Source organism: Podarcis pityusensis (genome assembly GCF_964106645.2).
Source record: "Podarcis pityusensis genome assembly, chromosome: 13".
Classification (NCBI taxonomy): domain Eukaryota; kingdom Metazoa; phylum Chordata; class Lepidosauria; order Squamata; family Lacertidae; genus Podarcis; species Podarcis pityusensis.
The window spans coordinates 53,913,317-53,934,736 of NC_138038.1; the positions used below are offsets into that span (position 1 = coordinate 53,913,317).

General features: G+C 55.4%; 1 protein-coding gene across 3 annotated transcripts; it reads left to right on the forward strand.

Moving 5' to 3' along the window:
* The first annotated feature begins 768 nt into the window (after positions 1 to 768).
* On the forward strand, positions 769 to 20,814 carry NYAP1 (neuronal tyrosine phosphorylated phosphoinositide-3-kinase adaptor 1). Of its 3 annotated transcripts, none has more exons than XM_080979727.1 (7): positions 769 to 906; positions 1,588 to 1,832; positions 13,053 to 13,345; positions 14,911 to 16,212; positions 16,762 to 16,974; positions 17,770 to 17,879; positions 19,856 to 20,814. In XM_080979727.1, exons 2-7 carry the CDS (start codon positions 1,642 to 1,644, stop codon positions 20,111 to 20,113), a joined length of 2,367 nt encoding a protein of 788 aa, XP_080835853.1. In that variant the 5' UTR covers positions 769 to 906; positions 1,588 to 1,641; the 3' UTR covers positions 20,114 to 20,814. The 3 variants fall into 3 exon arrangements, with proteins under 3 accessions (XP_080835853.1, XP_080835852.1, XP_080835854.1); XM_080979726.1 differs by having other exon boundaries at positions 1,591 to 1,832; XM_080979728.1 differs by having other exon boundaries at positions 1,687 to 1,832.
* Positions 20,815 to 21,420: the final 606 nt, after the last annotated feature.

The following is a 21,420-nucleotide window of genomic DNA, read 5'->3' on the forward strand; positions in this document are numbered from 1 at the left end:
GGCCGCCTGTGCCCGACCCCCTGCGCGCTCAAAGCTCCCCGTACGCGCGCAGCTCTGCCCTCTCTCCGAGGGGTGGGGGTCCCGCCATCGCCCTCCCTCTTCCCCCTCCCACCCCGCGCGCCGGGCGCGCTCCCCGGCTGGCTGGCTGGCTGGCTGGCTCGCTCTCGGGCTGCTGCTGCTGGGCGGAGGGATCCGCCGCCGCCGCCGCCGCGACGCTGCGTCAGCCGGAGCCGCGATGGGGAGGACGGAGCAGCCCTGAGGCCAGGTGAGCGGCGGCGGCGGCCGGGAGGAGAGAGAGGGAGAGCCCCCCACCCCAGCCAGCCAGCCAGCCAGCCAGCCCAAGAGCCGCGCCTGCCTGCCTGCCTGCCTGCCTGCGCCCCCCTCCCCGCCCGCCCGCGATCCCGGCGTGGTCCTCCCCATCTCCCTCCCTCCGGCAACGTCGCCGCGGCAACGGGATGAGGCTGGGCTGGGCCAAGCGCGCAGGGATGCGGCGGGCGCAGGTGCCCTCCTAGCCCAGGCAGGTCGGCCCCGGGAGGCGAGGGGCCTGCGGAGGATCGGGGCTTGGGGAGGGGGGGCGGCGGGAGGGAATGGGCGAGGTATGGCTTGGAGGGGGGAGCTGGGAAGCAGAGAGACCCCCCCCCCGCCACCGCGTCGCCTCCTCTAAGGCCTTTCTCTCTCTCTCTCTCTCTTTTTTGGGCCCCAGCAGCCGCGACCAGCATCCCGCCTTCCCTCCCTCCCGGCCGGCCGGCAAGCGAGGCCCGAGGCCGCATGGAGGGGCGCCCCCCCGGCGCCGAAGCAGGGGCCTGATCCATGCCGCGGGCGGAGGACATGCCCCAGCGAGCCTGCCCCGGCTGCCCTCCCAGATAGCCCCCTCCGCAAGGGGCCCCGGCGGCTCCAGCCCAGCAGGTATTTAGCCATCGCCTTGGGGGGGGGGAGGCTAGTCGTGGGGTGTGACGCATACCCCGCCCGATAGGGGTCTCCCTTGCTTGCCTGCTCTCACCAGTCTGGCTGAGCCCCCAACTGATCTCTCTTTGGCACCCCACCGCAGGCAGAAGTGTCCCATCAGCAAAATCTGGGGCCAGAGAGGGGACCCAGGAGTCTGAGCTCTGGGCCGCCTCTGTGGGGGCTGAGATTCTCTGGGTCTGGTCCTTCTCAGGGCCACCGCCCCCCCCCCCCGCCACTTGCGTTGGGCCTTGAGTTCTGCTGAAGCCCACAGGCACCCCCCCAGGAGGTTATGGGCTACATCTGGACTGTGACATCCCCTACAGCCAAGCCCAGAACTCCATAAGGACTGGGCCACAAATGGAGACGGTTGCCCCCAGCAAAAAGAGATGTTTGTCGGCTAGTGGTCAGCAAGGCGCTCTCTAGCATTACTGAACGGTAAGACTCCCCGCATCTGAAACACCGGAGAACCACTGCTGCCAGCCAGTGCAGACACACTCAACTTGGCGTAAGCCAGCTTCCTACATTCCTTAGCGTTCTGGGCCTGAGCTCTGAGATGGGTGGATCCACACACACACACACACACACACGCAGGAACACCTATCTACCTGTCCCCCTCCCCCTAATATAGTCTCTCTCCCTCAGCAGAGCCCCCCCTTTCTGGGCACCCCCTCCCCACCGCCTGCCAGCCACCGGAAGATGAATGCAGGCCCCCAGGAAGCTTTGATCTCCGTGTTTCTGCAGTTCATTGAGGATCGTGGCCGCTGGGCCTACGGGGCCCTGAGCCAGACGTGCCACCCCCGGGAGCAGCTGCGCAACGAAATGAACCTTCTGTACCGCAAGAGCAAGGTGGAGTGGAAACAGAGCAAGGACGACGAGCCCAAGAAGAGGTAGGCGAGGGGTGGAGGCGTTGGGCCCTGACGTGCTCCGCAGGCGCCGAAAAGGCAATGGGGGGTATAGCGTTAGGCAGGGGTCCGTACAAAGGTTGTCCATGGAGTTCACCCACCAGTGCTGGGCAGCAAAGGGCACATTCGGAGGGACCTGGGTAGCCGCCCGGCACCACTGGAACTCCCTTCAGCTGGAGACCTGGCAGGGCCCAGCCCCTGAGAATCTTTCTCAACAGCTGGGAGATCATTTCAGGCAGGCAGGATTCTGTCTTGGAACTAGCTTGGATCTGAAGTGGGTCTCTAAAGGATGTTGTGGACAGCCAGGTTTTGAGGGCTGCAGGCCAAATAGATTCAAAACACAAAAAGACCAAAGCCCAGAATGCCTTGCTCTGAGCCAGGCCCAGAATAAACCCAAGAAAAACTTGGTGTGCTTTTAAATGCCTCGGTCACCTGCGAGTTTGAGGCTGCTATTTTTGTGGAGTGGTGCTGCGACGATGGCTTTTATTTCCGTTTTTCTCAGATGACTCGTGAGGCCTGTTTGGATACTGTTGTCACTGCTTAATGTTGTGGTTTTTCCTTTGGTTCTCTTTTACAAGTCCGGTTTGAAAATAACGGCAGCTGGCCTCTTGATATGCCAGTTCCGATCTTATAATGGTCTGTATTTGACCTCATGCAAAGCTTACTTGTGCGTTGGCTGTTTTTCTTGCGGTGTGTTTGATCTAGCCACCCAGGTCCTGAGATCATACCTTGCTTATCTTCATTCCCAACGCTGTTATGGTGATATATAGCAGAACAGTGAGGGGAGACATAGGTTGTCTGCTTTTCCTTGATTGCTGCAGAACCTTGAATAGAGAGAAGGGCCTTCGCTTAGGCGGAGAGCACCTGCTTGGCATGCAGAAGGTTTGATCCCTGATGACATCTTCAGGTTAGGCTGGGAATGGCCCTTGTCTCAAACCCTGGAGAGAGGCTGCCAGCCAGTGTAGGCAATACTGAACTATATGGATGAGGGGATGGATAAGGCAGCACCGTATATTCATTAGAAACCAAAGTGAGAACCTCTTTCCAATTCCAAATCCTCCTTTTTCCTTCAGCGCTGCCAGGCGTTTTCCAAGCATGCTCTTCGCGCAATGAAACAGGCTAGCCTGGTCTTCTCCAACCTGGTGCCCTCCAGACATTTTTGGATTACAACATCTATCGGCCTCAACATCACACGGCCATGCCGGCTGGGGCTGATGGGAGTTGTAGGCCAAAATACCTGGAGGGCACCAAGTTGAGGAAAGCTGATGCAAGGAGAGGGGTAGTATGTGGGATGTGAAACACAAGAGCAGTCAAGTACAACATTCCTAGATACAGATGGGTAGCCGTGTTGGTCTGCCATAGTCAAAATAAAAAAAATCCTTCCTGTAGCACCTTAAAGACCAACTAAGTTAGTTCTTGGTATAAGCTTTCGTGTGCATGCACACTTCTTCATTCCTAGAGTGAACGTGTTTACACATGGGGAGGATTGTTTGTCCAGCCAGCAGGTAAACTTCCTGTTTCCTTCTGGGCTGGGACAGACTTCCCCTGCATGCCCTGAACATTCCCACATAGCAGAGGTGTGAGATCGTCAAGAGGCAGGGGCCTTGCGGGTTAAACTGTGGAGGAGGACCATCAAGATGATGAACTTGAGGGAGTTGGGGATGTTAAGCCTGGAGAAGAGAAGACTAAGAGATGACAGGATGGCCATCTTCAAATATCTAAAGGCCTGTCCCCTGGAAGAAGGAGCAATCTTGTTTCCTGCTGCTCTGCGGGGCAGGACCCAAATGGATTCAAACTGCAAGGCGATTCCGACCAAATGTTAGGAAGAATTTTCTGGTAGTAGGAGCCGTTCAGCAGTGCAGCTGACTCCCATCGGAGGTGGTGGACTCTCCTTCAATGGAGGCTTTTAATAAGAGATGCACAATAATAAGCTGCTCATCGTGCGTTGTGGGGGGGGTTGGACTAGATGACCCTTGGTGCCCCTTCCAACTCTACAATTCTATGATTCTATGGAGAGGAAGAGCTTAGAGCAGGGGTCGGCAAGGTTTAACGGCCATGGGCCGGATCACTCCCACGGAGATTGTCTGTGGGCCGGACTGGTGCTGCGCAATGCCAGAAATCGAGTTTGTGCATGTCCGCGGTGCCGAAAATCGCTTTTGCGCATGCCCAGACGCCAAAAATCACTCCTGCGCAGAAGCAATTATTGGCGTCTGGACATGCGCAGATGCGATTTCCGGTATCTGCACATGCGCAGACGCGATTTCCGGCGCTGCTCAGCGAGTCCCCACACCACGCTGTGCTGATTTAGTGCAGCGCATGGGGGACTTGCCAAGCAGGCAGCTCGGTTCAGGGGCGGCTTGTGGGCTGGTAAAAATGCCCTTTGTGGGCTGCATCTGGCCCATGGGCCGCACATTGCTGACCCCTGGCTTAGAGAGCGATTCCCTGCAACGACTTCACTGTTCCTGGAACCCACCAGTGCCTGGTGACGTCTTGCTGCCCTTGACCGGTTTTCCCGAGCGCCAGCCACCTGGCCTTAAAGCCCCTTGGTTTGTCTCCCCTACACATTATTTTTGAGATGCCCCGCTCTCTCTTGGCAGATGTTCTCCCCTCTGGCCCTAATCCGTGTGCCCTGGTGGAAGTTTCCCTGCCTGGACTAAGTGCTCTATATATAGCCCCTGGTGTTTTTCACAGGCGTTTAAAAAGCCCAGGTTATCCTCAGATAATCTGGGGTGGAGGGGGGGGGGCAAGCCGCATTCGCTGAATGGTGGGGTGGGGAATGAGAGCCTGCCTTCCCCATCTGATACAGAAAAGCTGCTCTAATGATTGGCTATTATTTGGAGGGGCAGATTGTCCGTGAGATCTCAGGCTCAGTGGCTCAGGCAGGACCCAGCAAGTGCCGGGCAGTGGGGGCCTGTCCTCGCCGCATAAGAAGAGCCTGTTGGATCAGGCCCACAGTCCCTCTAGCCCAGCATCCTGTTCTCACAGTGGCCAGGCAGGTGCCCATTACGGAAAACCCACAAGCAGGATTCGAACACAAGAGCAACTCTCCTCTCCTGCAGTTTCCAGCAACTTGTATTCCGGAGTATCGCTGCCTCCAGCTAGTAGCCATAAATGGTCCTCTCCACCTCTGTGAATTTGTCTAATCCTCTCCTATTTATCTGTTAAATTTGTATACCGCCCTTCACCCATAGGTCTCAGGGTGGTTCACACAACATAAAAATACAGTATGAAAACACAGAGGACAGTGGTGCCTCGGGTTAAGAACTTAATTCGTTTCGGAGGTCTGTTCTTAATAATAAAAATATAATAATAATAAATTTTATTTATACCCTGCCCTCCGCGGTCAGAGCCAGGCTCAGGGCGACTCTGACAGTAAAAACATAATGGGGGGGGGGATTTAAAATACAGGTTAAAATGCAATTTAAAATGCAGCCTCATCAAAACCATAAGGGGAGGGAAACACAAGGGTCAGACTGAGTCCAAACCGAAGGCCAGGCGGAACAGCTCTGTCTTGCAGGCCCTGCGGAAAGATGTCAAGTCCCGCAGGGCCCTGGTCTCTTGGGACAGAGCGTTCCACCAAGTGGGGGCAGTACTAAAAAGGCCCTGGTCCTAGTTGAGACCAGTCTAACCTCCTTGAGGCTCGGGAGCTCCAAAATGTTGTCATTTGTGGACCTTAAGGTTCTCCGTGGGGCATACCAGGAGAGGCAGTCCCGTAGGTACATGGGTCCTTTAAAAGGTCAAAGCCAGCACCTTAAACCTGACCCTGTACTCCACCGGGAGCCAGGGCAGTTGGTAAAGTATGTACCACTTTAGCTAGTGGGGCCTCTGGCTGCCGCCGCCGCGCAATTTCTGTTCTCATCCTGAAGCAAAGTTCTTAACCCGAGGTACTATTTCTGGGTTAGCGAAGTCTGTAACCTGAAGCGTCTGTAACCCGAGGTACCACTGTACATGATAAGGCATCCAAGTCGGTAGCCATCCCTGTCTCCTGTGGCAGTGAGTTCCATAGTTTAAATATGTGTTGCATGAAGAAGGGGTTTATCTGTCCTGTGACTCTATCCCCCTTGTGTGTTGGTGGGTAAGATGGGCGGCTTCCATGAGAGGTACTGCCTCGCCTGGATTTCCTTGCGCATACAGTGAGAGGAGGAGGCTGGTTGAGGGAAGAGTGCTCTGCATATGTACAACGGAATTTTAATTCTCACTTGTTAGACACTGGAAAACAGGTCCTGGGGCTAAAGCTCGCTGAGTTCTGGGTCAAATCAAGCCTTTGCTGGCTTCAGCCTGCGACTGCGTGACTCAGGGGAGCATCAGCAAAAACAGTTCCTTGGAGGGGCTTTGATTTCTGCTCCAGACGGATGATTCACAAGAACAGTTTTGACATGGCAGCTGACTTTTACGGACAGGCAACCTTTCTGCCTTTTTGAAGAGAAAACATTTATGCAGTCCTTCCAGTTGCAAAGCACGGCGCAGTCTTGAACGTATTTGCTCCCACAGCAGCCCAGTGAGGTGGGCCGCTGCTGGTCCCATTTTACAGGCAAGGTGCTGAGGGGTTTGGGTTTTTGGGAGGGAGTGCGGTGGCAGATGACATGTTGGGCCCGTGTCCAAGGTTGGATCTGAACTCAGGTTGTATTCCACAGTACCTTTCAGCTTAAGGCCAAGCTAGTGCCTGCTTTTCTCAGTGGCTGTCACAAAATCATAGAATTTGCAGAGCTCATCTAGTCAGCAAAAGAATCCCTGATGTTCAAACTGTGTTTGACAACCTCCAGCGAAGGAGAGCCCACCACTTTCCAAGGGAGTCCGTTCCACGGTCGAATGGCTCTTACCACCAGGAAGTTCTTCCTAACTTTTGGTTGGCCTCTCCTTTCTTGCAACTTGAATCTGTGGGTTCAGATGTCCCTTCCAAACCTGGACCCGAGTGGTGGGGCGTGACATCAAGCAATTTCATCTCAGCCAGCTTTGGCTCTAACAGAAAACGGTGAATTTTGCCCATGTTTTGTTTCACCAAGGTCTTCGGTTCACCACTGTGTAATCTAGTCCAACCTCCCGTTTTCCACTGCAGTTTAACCAGCTGCCTCTTCTGGGAACCCCACAGGCAAGAGCAGAGGCCTGGTGTTACTCCCCAGCAATTTCACACCCAGAGGCATGCTAATTTTGATCACGGAGGTAACAGAGTCCATAGCTCAGTGGGCAGAGCAGCTTCTCTGCGTGCAGAAGGTCCCAGGTCCTGTTCCTAATGGCATCCTGCTCCCTTGCTTGCATAATTTGGAGGTTCTGAGCATGGCCCATAGCGCAGTGCCTGATCTGTCTCCCTCCAGCAGGCTCACTCATTGATGCTGCCCTCCAGCTGCCATATAGAATTTCCCAGAATGCCTTGGAATGCCCAAGTGCTGCCCCAGTGCTTTGTGGGAAAAGAGGTTAGCAGCTTGTAGCTTTCTGCCACCTGGTGGGGAGGGTCCGGAGCAGGTGTTGGCACCAGCAAGTCCTGCTGGAGCTCTGGCAAATGCCCAAAGATGCCAGCTGCTGAGCACCTGGGTGAGGGGATAAGGCTGCCTCTGCCTAGGATTTGTGTCGTGGTAACTTTTTCCAGAGGGTGAGCTCTTACTCATCCTCTTCTCTTGTCGTCTTGGATCAGGCTCAGCCTAACCCCGACCAAGTCCTGCCCTGTGTACCAGCCAAGCCAGCAAGCCCACTCCATTCTGCCCCTCTCCCCCCCCCTTCAGCTTGTTTGACATTCCTGAATTCCCATTTTGATCTGCCCTCTTCTTCAGTTTGTTGAGGTGGCTCTGAGTGCTCAGCTTGGGCTCCAGACGCATTCTCCAAGAGGCCGGGAGGGAGACCGCCTCCACAGCTACCCTCGCAGCTGCCTCACTCCCACTTGTCCCAGAGATAATGAAACCTGCTTGGGGTGGGGATTGTTTCCCTCCTCCCCTGGTTCGCAGGAAGTGAAGGGTTAAAGGCACCAGCAGGCTGATGTTGCCTGGCTCCTGCAGGTCACCCAGACGCAGTTTCCATGGAAACTGCTGGGCCATCCGCCAGCATCCTGCTGCATCCTCATACTTTTGGTACCCAGGACCCTTCACTCCAGCGAATAAAACCAGGGAAGAGAAAGAGAGGAGATGCTGAAGGTCTGCCAGCGGGAGGCTGGGAGAGGTGTGGCCAGAAGGAAGTCAGGAGGAGGGTGGCTGAGGAAGGAGGAGGATGGCACATCATGAGGAGGAATCGTGATGCGATGTCAATGGGCGGGTGGGTGTGGAGGTGGGAAAGCTGGGAGGATGAATGGCGGTGAGCAGGGGGTGGGAGGTGTTGGGTTGCGTAGGGGAGGGAGGGGTCTTCGAAAGGCAAAGCCCCAAGTGGTTTGGGGGCAACAGGAGCATTATTGGACCAGCTGGAAAGGTGTGAATGGCACCTATTTGGCATGCAGATGGTCCCCATCCCAATCTGAATCTCTGGAGTGCTGGTGCCAGTCAGCACAGAAGAGACTAAGCTTCCTGGAGCAATGGCTTAAGGCAGCAAGTTTTGCAGCTGCACAGAATTCTTAAGGGACCCTGCCCTGGAGACCAATTCCTTGCAGTTCAATGGCCTGCTAGCTTCCTTCCTGAAACAAAAATGGTCCCAACTGAAGGTACCCTGCGAATCATTCTCCGTCTGGCCTGTCTTCCTTTGGTACTGGTGCAGCTGCTGTAAAAAATGTGGACTAACAATGTAGGGAAAGGCCTGCGTCTGGGCCAAACATTGCGGCTGACCTAGCTGTCTTAGGCTACGGGCTTAAGGCAGCTTTTGCCAACCGTGCCAGCTGGGGGCTGGTGGAAGCTGTAGTCCAAAGCATCTAGAGCACACCACGTTGGCGAAGAAAACTAACTTAGGAGATGGGCAGGATGCAGGAAGGCAGTCTGTGGAGTGAGCAGATAAGAGGGGACCATTCGGGAAGCAGGATGGGGCAAAGGCAGATGGGCATGAAATACGCTCTTCCCTCTCTCTCTCCTCATCTGGCCAGCTCCTTTCTTGCTTGGCTGTGGAGATTGCTGCAGGCAGGCACTCGCTCCTTCCTCCGTCTCACCCAGATCTGGTGTGATGACTGGAGGGTGGGATCTGGCGATGCCAGACTGGCTGGGCCTCAGCCAACGTCTCTCTGTCTCCGAAAACCAGGGAGCAGCTGAGGGTTTGTTTACTCGCCCAGCATCTGCTGTTGGCACGTGCCCTGTCTTCTCTCCTGTCTTCTCTCTGCCACTGTGCCAAGACACAGAGAGACAGAGAGGGAGGGAGGGAGGGAGGAAGGGGCCTGCGGGAAGGGGCTGCTCATCGGGATGAAGGGGCGTTTGGGAGAAGCCACTCCCAGCCCTTGGCTCTTTGCCAGCTGCAGCTGACACACTGCAGCACATTTCTCTGCTGCCGGCAAGTGTGATGTGTATGTTGCTGTGCAGGGGGGAGGGGAAGATAGGGGGAAATGCCTTTAAAAAAAAATAAAACGTGGTACATGGAGGCAGGGTTGGTGGAGGGGGGAAAATGCTAGCCGTGATTGCTTCCCCCTCCACTCTATGTATCATTTGCTGGAAATCAGGGGTGGAGTTGTGCTCAGGTCCTCTCCAGAACATCCTTCGCTTTGTGGAAAGGTTGCAGCATTTGGGGGTTTTATATTTGCAGGGGGGAGGTGAATAAGGGTGTATAAATGACAAGAGGTGTGTATATATTAATGCATGGATACAGTGGATATAAAGCTCTCTTTTTTGCCTCTCACAAGTTGTAGTGGTGGCCACCAGCTTGGGTGGCTCTACAGGAAGATCAGACAAATTCATGGAGGAGGGGGAGGCGGCCACTGGTGACTAGCCACAACAGCTATGTTCTCTCACCCACCCACCCAAAACTATCAGAAGCAGTTACGCTTTTGAATAGCACTTGCTGGGAATCACAAGCGGGGAGAGTGCTGTTGCACCCAGGTCCTGTTTGCCGTGAGCTTCCCAGAAGAGGCACCTGGCTGTGAGAACTGGACTGGATGGGACCCCCTTTGGCCTGATCCAGCAGGCTCTTCTTACCCTCCGTCCCAGCCCTCATTCCAGAAACCAAGGGGCTCAAATCACCCCCTGGATGCCTCAGTTAACTGAGAGGCAGTCCTGATCACAGTGGGTGATCGGATTTCTTTTTAAAATGAAAAAGGGGTTGGGGTCGCAGGAGAGAGAAGAGGCTCTTTGTGCAAATGGGGACACCCTTTTGGAAGAATGCGGGGAGGGAATCATAGACTTTGGGGGCATCGTATTCTTCAGTAATGAGAAGTTCAGTTCTTAACACAGCTTTGGCCCACAGGTGTTTTAAACTACAACTCCCGTCAGCCCTTGGTAGCACAGCTGTCTGGTGGGAACTGCAGCCCAAAACATCTGTGCTAGCAAGGGTGGGGTCACACACACACACTGTCCCCCCCCCCGGGCTTCCCAGCAGTGAGAATATCAATGCACAGCACTTCCTAGGGTTCGGCTTCCTTTAGAGGAGCGAACATGAGCCTCTGTTGGAGCCTGGCCTGTCAGAGAAGTGGAGAGCGTCAGTGGAGGCAAAGGGAGCAGGTGTTTCCGCAAGGCAAGGGGACAGAACAACCCCCCTGTGAGGAAACACCGCAGGCCCTTTTAGTTCGCAGAAAGAGGCAGGGGTGGCCGCCCACCCAGATGGCTTTAAAAGAGGATTAGACAAATTCATGGAGGATACGGCTATCAATGGCTATTAGCCATGATGGCTGCGCTCTGCCTACAAAGTTGGAGCCAGCAATGCTTATGGATGCTAGTTGTTGGAAACTTCAGGGGGAGGTGACCGCCTCAGGGAGCAGGATCCACAGGGCAGCAGATCTGGTCTCCGAGGATCTGGTCTCTGATCTGGTCTGCCTCTGTTGCTCCCGACTGCAGCACATTCCTTGGAGACCACGTCTGCCCCCTCCTTGGTGTTGTTGTTTAGTCCTTTAGTCGTGTCCGCCTCTTCGTGACCCCCTGGACCAGAGCACGCTGGGCCCTCCTGTCTTCCACTGCCTCCCACAGTTTGGTCAGACTCATGTTTGCAGCTTCGAGAACACTGTCCCATCATCCCGTCCTCTGTCGTCCCCTTCTCCTTGTGCCCTCCATCTTCCCCAACATCAGGGTCTTTTCCAGGGAGTCTTCTCTTCTCAGGAGGTGGCCCAAGTCTTGGAGCCTCAGCTTCAGGACCTGTCCTTCCAGTGAGCACTCAGGGCTGATTTCCTTCCGAATGGAGAGGTTGGATCTTCTTGCAGTCCATGGGACTCTCAAGAGTCTCCTCCAGCACCATAATTCAAAAGCATCCATTCTTCGTCGATCAGCCTTCTTTATGGTCCAGCTCTCACTTCCATACATCACTACCACAGTGTCCTCTTGGCGAAACGGAGGTGCTGCTGGTCCCCTTCCACCCCTGGGGAGGAAATGGCAGGGAGCAGGGGCCACGCTCTGGGGTCTCCTGGTGTAATCAGAACAGGCCCCTTCCCCCTGCAATGGCCTTTTATTCCCACTTCAACTGTCAGGTGAGGTTGGTTGGATTCCCTCCCTGTTCCTGATGTAGATCTTCACTCACCCCGTCTTCCCTGGTGGGAGGGGGGCACCATTTTGTGCTGTGCCTCAGGTGTCAAAACATCTTGGGCCAGGCCGGACCTTTGGGGCACTGTGAGAACAGGATGCTGGACTAGATGGGCCACTGGCCTGATCCAGCCGGCTCTCCGTGTGCTTCCACTTGCTCGGCTCTCCTGGTTTCAGACAAGGGACATTCCCAGCCCCACTGGGAGATGCTGGTGACCCGACCTAGATCTTCTGCGTGAGCTGCCTTCCTGCCTCTTCCAACTGCCAACAGCTGTTTGTTTCTCTCTCCTACACAGAGATGTGCAAGTTTCTGCACACAGTTCTCCCAATTAGCTCCCATTAAGGGCCATTCTGGGCTATTATCTAGCAATCTCCTTCACAAAGAAGCAGTCAGGTGGCTTCCCTTGCAGGTACCCTGAGGGGAGGAGTTCTTCTAAGGTCAGCCGGGTGCCACAAGGTGTTGCTTAAGGCAAACCCCAGAAGAACAGAAGCTTATACTGGGTGTGGGGCCAATTGAGGAGGGGGCAGCCTTGCAGCTTCAAGCCACAGCTGTGACAATCTCCCTCCTCATTGCAAAACTACCACATGACACCAGCTCTGCCCTCCACCCTCACATCACTTTTATTGTGGATGAGTGATGGTTTGTCCTTGTGCCTGCATTATAAACAATTATCAGAAGTCCCACTTTGGGGGCATGTTTGTCCATAAAAATAAACTAGGAATAACAATATGGTTGGCGGCTGCAAAACTTTCAGGGCGGACGTTCGGTTTCATTTCCAACCGATGCAATCTCCGTGAGTTCCCGTTGGAATCTTATTAACTATTTATGCCTAAAACGTCCCGGTTTATCTCGTCCATATGGCAAAAACACAGTAACTTTGGGAGAAGCATCGCAGCTAATAAAGCAGAATGATGTGTGGACACAGTCCAGGGTAAATCCGCCTCTAATGCGCCCTTGACTGGGACGCGGGTGGCGCTGTGGGTTAAAGCACAGAGCCTAGGACTTGCCGATCAGAAGGTCAGCGGTTCGAATCCCCACGACGGGGTGAGCTCCCGTTGCTCGGTCCCTGCTCCTGCCAACCTAGCAGTTCAAAAAACCTCAAAATGCAAGTAGATAAATAGGTACCACTCCAGCGGGAAGGTAAATGGCGTTTCCGTGCGCTGCTCTGGTTCGCCAGAAGCCCCTGAGTCATGCTGGTCACATGACCCGGAAGCTGTACGCCGGCTCCCTCACCCAATAAGGCGAGATGAGCGCCACAACCCCAGAGTCGGTCACGACTGGACCTAATGTTCAGGGGTCCCTTTACCTTTAATGTGCCCTTATTGCATCAATAACATGGATTACTTCAATACTAGAACTGCTAGTCTACTGACATTTTAATTTTTTGAAAGCCTTACATTGCTATTGCCTATTTCTATTACCGATAATATTGTTTTCTCTTTTTTCATAAACCTCTTTGAGGTGGTTAGTTTCCCCGCCCCAATCAAGTGGTGTATAAAATTTTGTGAAATAAATAAGCCCTGGTGCAGATGAGGTTGTGTGTGTGTGTGTGTGTGTGTGTGTGTGTGTTTCCCTCCCAACCACCCGTTCATGAACTTGAGGGCTCGGTGGCTTTGTCCTTACCCCTCTCCGCTTCTTCCTCCGCAGTTCGGCCAAGGAGCCCAGCGTGGGGAAGGTGCGGGACGTGGCCTCCTTCCGCCGCCACTTCAGGATGGGGTTCATGACCATGCCGGCCTCGCAGGAGCATGCCCCGCACCCCTGCGCCAGCAGCATGGCGCCCCGCTCCCTCTCCTGCCACTCGGTGGGCAGCGTGGACAACAGCTCAGGGGATGCAGCCGCAGGATCCCGGAAGCCGCCAGCGAAGCCCAAGCGCCACCCCAGCACCAAGCTGAGCGCCGAGGCCAGGTCCGCCCTGGAGCCGGCGGGGAGCAAGAGAGGAAGTAAGGAGCGGGACGGGGCTGCCCTAGGAAGCAGAGACAGAATGTGCCGGGGGGGGCCAGGGTGGCATTTGGGGTGGTGGGGCCGTGTTGCTTGGAGAAGCAGGCCTGCCTGGCTTGCCACCCCTGGGGCACAAGCTGCCTGCTGGACTTACAAAACCAGCCAGCAGTGGGGGGGGGGGGGGGGACATGGTGGGAAGAAAACATGGCAGCTGGGGTTACCCAATCAGAAGACAAAGTGAGGGACCCCATTGCCTCACCTCAATAGAATTGGAAAAGGTTCAGAAAAAGAACAATGGAGGGGATGGAGGGACCTCCTTTGAGGCAAGGAAAAGGTGAGGAAAAGGGGATAGGATAGAAGATTATAAAATGATGCCTAGCATGGAGAAAGCAGACAGAGAAAAGTTTTCCTCGCTCTCTTGTAGCACCCAATGAAGATGCATGTTGGAAGATTTAGGACAGATAAAAGAAAGTGTCCCGTCTCCCCGCCAAAGCGTGTAAACTTTGGAACTCCCTGCCAGAGGAGGCAGGGGTGGCCACCAACTGGGATGGCTTTAAAAGAGGACGGGACAAATCCACGGAAGAGGAGAGGGCTATCCATGGCTTCTAGCCACAATGGCTCTGCTCTGCCTTCACAGCTTGAAGCAGCAATGCTCCTGATTAGCAGTTGCTCGAAACGCCAGGAGGGGAGAGTGTTGCTCTTGTGCTCAAATCTTGCTTGCTGGTTTTCCATTGAGGCTGCTGGACTAGATGGGCCGTTGGCCTGATCCAGCGGGCTCTTCTAATGACGACTGTGTTCTCCCACCACCATAGGAGGCTTCTCGCCTCTGAATACGGGTTGCTGGGAATTGCAGGAAGGAAGAATCGCTGTCACACTCAGGTCCTCCTTCTGAGAACAGGCTGCTGAACCATCTGGGCCTTGGGCCTGGTCTTTTGTTGTGAGCTGTCTCAACTGGGGGGGGGGGGGGGACACACAAACAAGCTGCATTGTCCCAGCCCATGAGCGCCTGGGTGAACCTGCCTCAGACCCCAAGGTAAGAGCTGGGGCAGTTAAACCAGGTACCTCGTGGACAGAGGCCAAGGCAGCTTGTTTTTTCAACAGCGCAGGTTATCGCCTTCGCTGGTGATACACTGCGATGTTGAAAAGCTGATATCGTCCAGCACTAGTGGGCCCCTGGGAGAAGCATCGGGGGGGCACCCAGTCCTGCATTTCTTAAGGCAGCCTGGGAAGCTGCCCATCATTCCCAGAGAAAGAACGACCTTGGAGATCCAGCAGCAGCTCAGTTTGCACCTGGACGCCACCTCTCTTCCTTTTGCAGCACATGGCGCCCCCCAGAGGATCCTGGGAGCTGTAGCTTGTTAAGGGTGCTGGGAATTGTAGCTCCATGAGGAGTAAACTACCATTCCCTGGATTCTTTGGCAGGCGTTTTCGATGCACGGTGTGTACGCAACTGGAGTATTGCACGTGGGTCCTGGAGCTAAGCCCCCTGCCTCCTTATCCGGCCACCATTTGTCTTGCTTTTAACACAGGCCCTTTCCCCTCCTTCGCTGTTCCTTTTCTCCACCAGCTTCCCATAAGTCAAGCGCAGAGAGCCGAGAATCGGGGCGCAAGGTTCCCCCGCAGAAGCCAAAGCGCAGCCCCAACACCCACTTATCTGTCTCGTTCGACGAGACGTATTCAGGTCGACTTCCGGGCCCCGCTGCGGCCGGGGCAATGCAACGCTACGGCCGCGCCTTCTCCCACAGCCAGGCAAAGGGCTCTGACGCCGAGGAAGACGAGCCCGTGTACATCGAAATGGTCGGGGACATTTTCCGGGGGCCCGGCCTCCCATCCCAAGCGCCCCCCACAGCCGACGAGGACTCTGACGAGAGCGAAGCCATTTATGAGGAGATGAAATACCCGCTCCCTGAAGAAGGTGGGGGGGAGTCCCGCCCCAATGGGGCCCCGGCCTCCCCGCGCCACCGCCCTGTGAAGCGGGAGGCTGCCAAGGCGGCAGCACCACCGCCAGGCACCAAGACGTCCCCCTGCGAGATCCCTCCGCCCTTCCCCAATCTCCTGCAGCATCGCCCCCCACTGCTGGCATTCCCTCAGGGGAAGAAGGGGTACAAACCCACAGGTCAGGACGGCTCCAAGCTGCCCGTCCCCTGCCACAGCAAGGAGGCGCCCTCCGCCCCCATGACCCCACAGGTCCCCAGTCATCACCACCACCAACACCACCACCCACGGAGCAGTGAGAGCGCCGCCCTGGGGCCCTCTGGCCGTGCCCGCAGCCACTCCACGCCGCTCCCTCCACAGCCCGCAGGCCAGAGCAAAGCAGAGAAGGAGCTCCCCAACTCCCACAGCATGATCTGCCCGCCGGCCAAGCAGGCCCCGGCGCCAGTGCTGCCCGCGGCCTCCGTCCCCTCCATGCTGCCGGTGAAAGAGAAGCCGGCTGTTTCCTACACCATGGTGTACTCGGCGGTCAAGGTCACCACGCACTCCGCTCCGGCCGAGCAGAAGACGGAGAAGGAGATCTCGGTGCTGCACGGCCTGCTGTGCGCCCGCCCGTCCACCGTGCCGTCCTGCAAGCAGGTACAGCGGGCGTGCACGCTGCCCGACCCTCCGCCCCTGGGCATGGTCTGGACTTACCCTGCGCCCTGCGTGGGCATGAAGCGCCCGCCGGCATACGAGAGCGTCAAGAACGTGGGCACCAAGGCTTCATCGGCGGTCAAGATCCAGCTGCAGGACCGGGCATTCACCAGCATCGCCTGCTCCCACGTCCTGTCCAGCGAGGAGTGCGGCCGGCCCCCGTTGGGAGAGGAGGAGCCCTTTGGATGGGTCCTGCAGAGGAGGATGGGCTATGCCAGCCAGAAGGGGAAAGAGCCGGAGAGTGAGTGTGGTCCAGAGGCACCAACCCTTGGGCGGGGCAGGTGGGGGCAGGGAGACAATTCTGGCTGGTATTCTAGGGGTTGGGAGGCCGAACGTTGATGAAGCTTCTCTCCTGGGGAAAATGCTGCCTTTGGCCTGGGGTCACCCGCCGGCTGGCACTAAACCAGTGAGGAGGAGCGTGGTGAGGAAGAGCAGCCAAAGTGCCCTTCTATTGGGGAGTGTGGCTGAGTTTTTTCATCCCTTTTGGGCCCAGCTGCCAGCACTGGGAGAGGGCGGGTTTCCTCCCTAGGGGACCCTTTCTCCAACCACTTGCAGAACGAATGAGGCTTCCAGTCTAACAAGAAGTCGATCCAGAGAGTTTTGGGTTCTGGCGGCATGCCTCCCTGCCCAACCTTCCCAAGGCTCCAGTGGTCCCTGGGGATGCACATTATGCAGGCCTCCTGCGCTGGCTGACCCTGTCAGACAGGTGTGAGCATACGCGGGAGCTTTCCCACCTCCTTGTGCCCGTTCCTGCCTCCCTCCTTGAGCTCGTTTTCCCCTGACTTTTCAGAGGCTGCAGAAGGCCCCCAGGGATGGGACAGTGGGGACGGCGCTCCACCGAAAATGGAAAAGGAAGAGAAGGCCCACCAGCCGCCGGTGGTCCTGCAGTCGGGCATCCCTGTCCGCGCCCCGGGGCCAGAGGGCCTGGCTGCCAAGATGCCAGTGGGGAGGACAAATTTGCCCATTCCCTGCCAGACCTTCCCTGCCTGTCATCGTAATGGAGGTGAGGCTGCCTTTGCCGGGGGCGGGGGGCTTGCAGGGCGCAGCCTTGCTTTTGCGGGGTGGGGGTTGTGAGGGATCCCTCTTTGTTCTCTGCCTCGTTTTGGCTGCAGAACTTGTATGCGATGCAGCTGCAAAAGAAAGGAGCAGGTGACCTTCAAATGAGGACAGACTGCAGCAAGCAAGTGCAGGATGCAGAGGAGAGAGAGGAAGAGAGAGAGAGAGAGAGAGAGAGAGAGAGAGAGAGAGAGAGGAAGAGAGAGAGGGGGGGGGGAAACACACACTGAGAGAGATGTTTGTTCACTTGTTCATCATGCCAGGCTCTTTTCGGCTGGGGGCTATTCCCGAGGGTCCCTCGTTTCCCCTGAAATCCTGCTTTGCTGTTGGGGTTGAGGGGGAACAGAGGATGCTACCTCTTATTGTGTGACCATTGGTCCACCAACCCAGTACCGTCTACACTGGCTGAGAGGGACTTGTCCAGGTTTCAAGCAGGGAGTCTCTGCCAGCCCTACCTAGAGAGGCCATCGGCGCTTGAACTTGGGACCTTCCGCATGCAAAGCAGGTGCTCTCTCCCTGAGCTACGGACATTCCCCAAGGAAGGAAGAGGGAGACTTCATTGTTTTTGCTTTATTCAGTATACAAGGCTGTTGCTCCCTTTCAGACACATTCCTGGCACACCTCCTCTTAGAGAGAAAGACAGGCAACATCGGGGGCCAGCCATGATAGGGGGGAGGGAGTGCTCAGTAGGGGGTCCCATTGCTCAATAGTCTGTTTCCTGCTCTCCCCTCGCACACCCCAGATTTCACAGGGGGCTACCTTCTGGGCCGCTCGGCATCCACCTCTGGCGTCCGACATGCCGTGATTCACGCGCAGAGACCGTGCAGCCACACTCGGGACCCAGCCAGCCTGGTATGTTGGAAGTGAAGGCCGGTGGGGTGGGGGTTGAGTGGTTGGAAAGGGTTGGGGCCTAGTGGCTTAGACCGAGGGATTCTGTGTGTGTGTGTGTGCACACCTGCGTTTCTCTGAAAACAGAGAGGAAGCCTGTTGTATCAGGGCCATGGGGGACATGGCAGCAGGAGATCAGGTCCTGGGTGACACTGGGTGGCGCCATCTTCATTTTTAAGGGCTGGCAAAAACCTTTCCCTTTTATCTCCGATTTTTGGCCCTTAATTTGAAGGATTTAGAGAGTATCTGCAGCCTCTTTTTGGTGGCTGAAGGAGAGAATGTGTTTGGAGTCTGCCACATCTTCGCTTCCTTCAATGACACTTTTGTCCATGTAACTGACCTGTCTGGCAAGGAAACAATCTGCCGAGTAACTGGTGGCATGAAAGTGAAGGCTGACAGGGACGAGTCTTCTCCTTATGCTGCTATGCTGGCTGCCCAGGATGTAGCTCAGAGATGCAAGGAGCTGGGAATCACTGCCCTTCATATCAAGTTGCGGGCTACAGGTGGAACTAGAACAAAGACTCCTGGGCCTGGAGCCCAGTCAGCCCTCAGAGCTCTGGCTCGATCTGGCATGAAGATAGGGCGCATTGAGGATGTCACCCCTATCCCATCAGACAGCACTCGCAGAAAGGGCAGTCGCCGTGGTCGCCGTCTGTAAACAGTAGCTGTTATCTTTCATCATTAAAGCTTTCCAATAAAAATAAAATAAAATAAAATAAAGGATCAGGATCAGGATCAGTAAGATCTGCCCATTATTTGTACAGTGATGGTTTATAAAGTTTTTATGGGTTGTGCTGATTGGTTAGAGTTTCTCATTGTGCTTGTAAATACACTTTGGGTCATTTTCTTGAGGAAAGCAACAAATGAATATTAACAAATAGCAGCGACACTTAATTTTACAAATGCGTCTCCTTTCCCAGATTTTGTGGGGGAAACAAATAGCTGCAAAATTACTTGCGCTGTTTTGGTGTGCGTAGGAGTAACATAAGACACAAACTATTGCAACATGAACTGACTCAGACCCAGCCATTGTCACCTGAGGCCCTTCTCCAGGAGCCATGGGGGGGGGGGTCCAGAGGGTGGCGACAAGAGAACAGCCTTTTCAGGAGTGGCTCCCTACTTGTGGAATGCTCTCTCCAAGGAGGCATGCGTGGCGCCATTTTTGTCTATGTTGAGGTGCTAAAAAAACCTGTCCTTCCTACGTGGACTTTTGGCACTTAATTGGAAGGGTTTGGGGTATCTGTGGCCTCTTTGTGGGGCAGGACCCACCTGTTATCTGTGTCAGGGTGGCTTTCTAGTTTTTTTCTTGGTTGTGCTCATTGTAATTGGTCCGAGTGATTCTATTTTTTCTGTAAGTTGCTTTGAGTCGCTTTCACGAGGAATGCAACAAAATAATAATAATAATAATAATTCATAGGCTAAAAAAGGAGGTGTAGGATGTAAAGAGATAGAAAAGAATCCTACTCGGCATATGAGGTTTCCCCCTTGCTCTGCTGCTCCACCAACACAAAAAATTTCATTAGGACATAGGCAGCTGACATGCCAAGGCGGGCTCATAATCTATCTTGTGGAGGGAAGTGCTTCCATTAGTGCAAAGATTTTCAGCTGCGCAGAGGAACTTCCTCTCTTCCTCTCCTCGCTAATCTGTTCTAGGTCCCCACCCCCACCACGCTCCAGAGCATATTTGGGGAGGGCAACAGATCCAGCTGCTTGTGTCTTAGAGCAGCCTTTGCCAACCTGCTGCTCCCCAGATCACTTCAAACTAAATCTCATGGTCTGATGGGACTACAGATGGGTGGGGCTAATGGGACACCTGGGAGGCCCCATGTTGGCAAAGGCCGCCTCAGAGGGAGGAGGACAGCCTTGCTGGGGACATTTTTTCTCCCCCCCCTGCCCACCTCCAATGACAATGTCCTCCCAACCCCCTTTTCCCCTTGCAGGCCTTGCAGCACGCACAGCTGCCGGCGTCGGGGCCCCCGCAGAGCTCCCGCGAGAGGGACGGGAAGCTGCTGGAGGTCATTGAGCGCAAGCGGTGCGTCTGCAAGGAGATCAAAGCACGGCACCGTCCCGAGCGCAGCCTGTGCAAGCAGGAGAGCATGCCCATCCTGCCCAGCTGGCGGAGGAACACGGAGAACCGCAAGTCCGGGACGCCGCCCTGCCGCCGCCAGCAGACGGTGCTGTGGGACACGGCCATATGACAGTGAGTGGGGGCTGAGCCCCAAGGAACCTGTGCCTTGTGCTGGCCGAGCTGAACACATCGTCGTCGTCGCCGCAGGGCTGACTGCTGGCAGCATGGTGCCCTGCCTGCCCCAGAGGGCCCTTCTGGCCTGGGACTGACCAGAGACTGCCTGGGCTGCCTGGGGGCCAGCTCCCTGCTGAGCTATGACTTTTGGCGAAGGAGAGGGGGATTTCTCCTTGGCGATATCACGGATGGAAAAGAGATAGGGATGGATGCTGGAAGCGCCAGGCAAGACACACCCATCCTGGTGGACAGCCAGCTACCGCCACCGCCGCTGCTGCTGCCGCTGCTGCTACCTCCCTCTGAGGAACCCCTGCATCAATGGCCACAGCCACACCACAGAGGCAGCTGCATATCAGAGCCAAGCAAAAGGTTGCCTGTTTGGAACAGCTGCCCCCACCTCCCCACGCCAGAGCCAGCTGCATCTATGCCAACTGACTGACATCTAAGACACCAACACTCGCCTTTCTTAGGAGGTTGTGGGCGGGGGGGGCGGGGAGCGGCAGGTGTAGCCGTGCTGTGGTTGCGTGTGTGTCGGGCGAAAAGATAGCCGCCTCCTCCTTTTGCCAAAAGATGATGTGGTTAAAAGTGCCAGGCGCACTTCCAATCGCTCGCACGGTTTTTCCCCTTCCATCTCTGAAAATGCCACTTGGGAGTGGATGTTTTGGGGGCGGGAGGGAGGGCTGCAACTTCACATTGGGTGGGGGTGGGGGGGGGCTGACTAGAGGTGCCTGAAATTTCTCCTGCTTTTCCTGAACAATTTGGGAGGAAAGAGGGAGGGGAGAGAGTGGCTGAGCTCCCAAACCTGTTGTGCTGAGGTTTTTTTGGTTAGCCAGTTTCTGGAGAGAAAGAGAGAGAGAGAATTGTGGAATGGTAGAGTTGGAAGGGACCCCAAGGGTCATCTAGTCCAACCCCCTGAAATGAGAATGAGAGAGAGAGAAAGGAGAGAGAAAGGAGCGAAGGTGCCATCTTGTTCCACCCTGATGCTTTGGGTTGTCATGACCTTTGACAAGCCTGTAATATTTTACCTGGTATTTTTACACAATTATTTAGGCCAGGGATAGGTTAAAAAAATTTTCATAGCAAAGCTAAATAAATCACAGAGCTGAGCCTTGTCTCTCTACACACATGGAGACTCTTGTCTGTTGTCAGTTCTCAGCTCTCTTTTTTTTAAAAAAAGGTATGACCCCCCCATTCGCTTACGATAATGAAATAAAATAAGCAAAATCAAGCCACTTCCAGCCTGGCAGTGGAATTATAAAAACA

Bases quoted from the DNA above. Each gene is read 5' to 3' on its own strand.
- NYAP1 (XM_080979727.1), top strand. From the start codon at position 1,642: ATGAATGCAGGCCCCCAGGAAGCTTTGATCTCCGTGTTTCTGCAGTTC. The intron at 13,346-14,910 runs GTAAGGAGCGGG...TTTCTCCACCAG, and splicing joins GGCGGGGAGCAAGAGAGGAA to CTTCCCATAAGTCAAGCGCA. The intron at 16,975-17,769 runs GTGAGGCTGCCT...CGCACACCCCAG, and splicing joins TGCCTGTCATCGTAATGGAG to ATTTCACAGGGGGCTACCTT.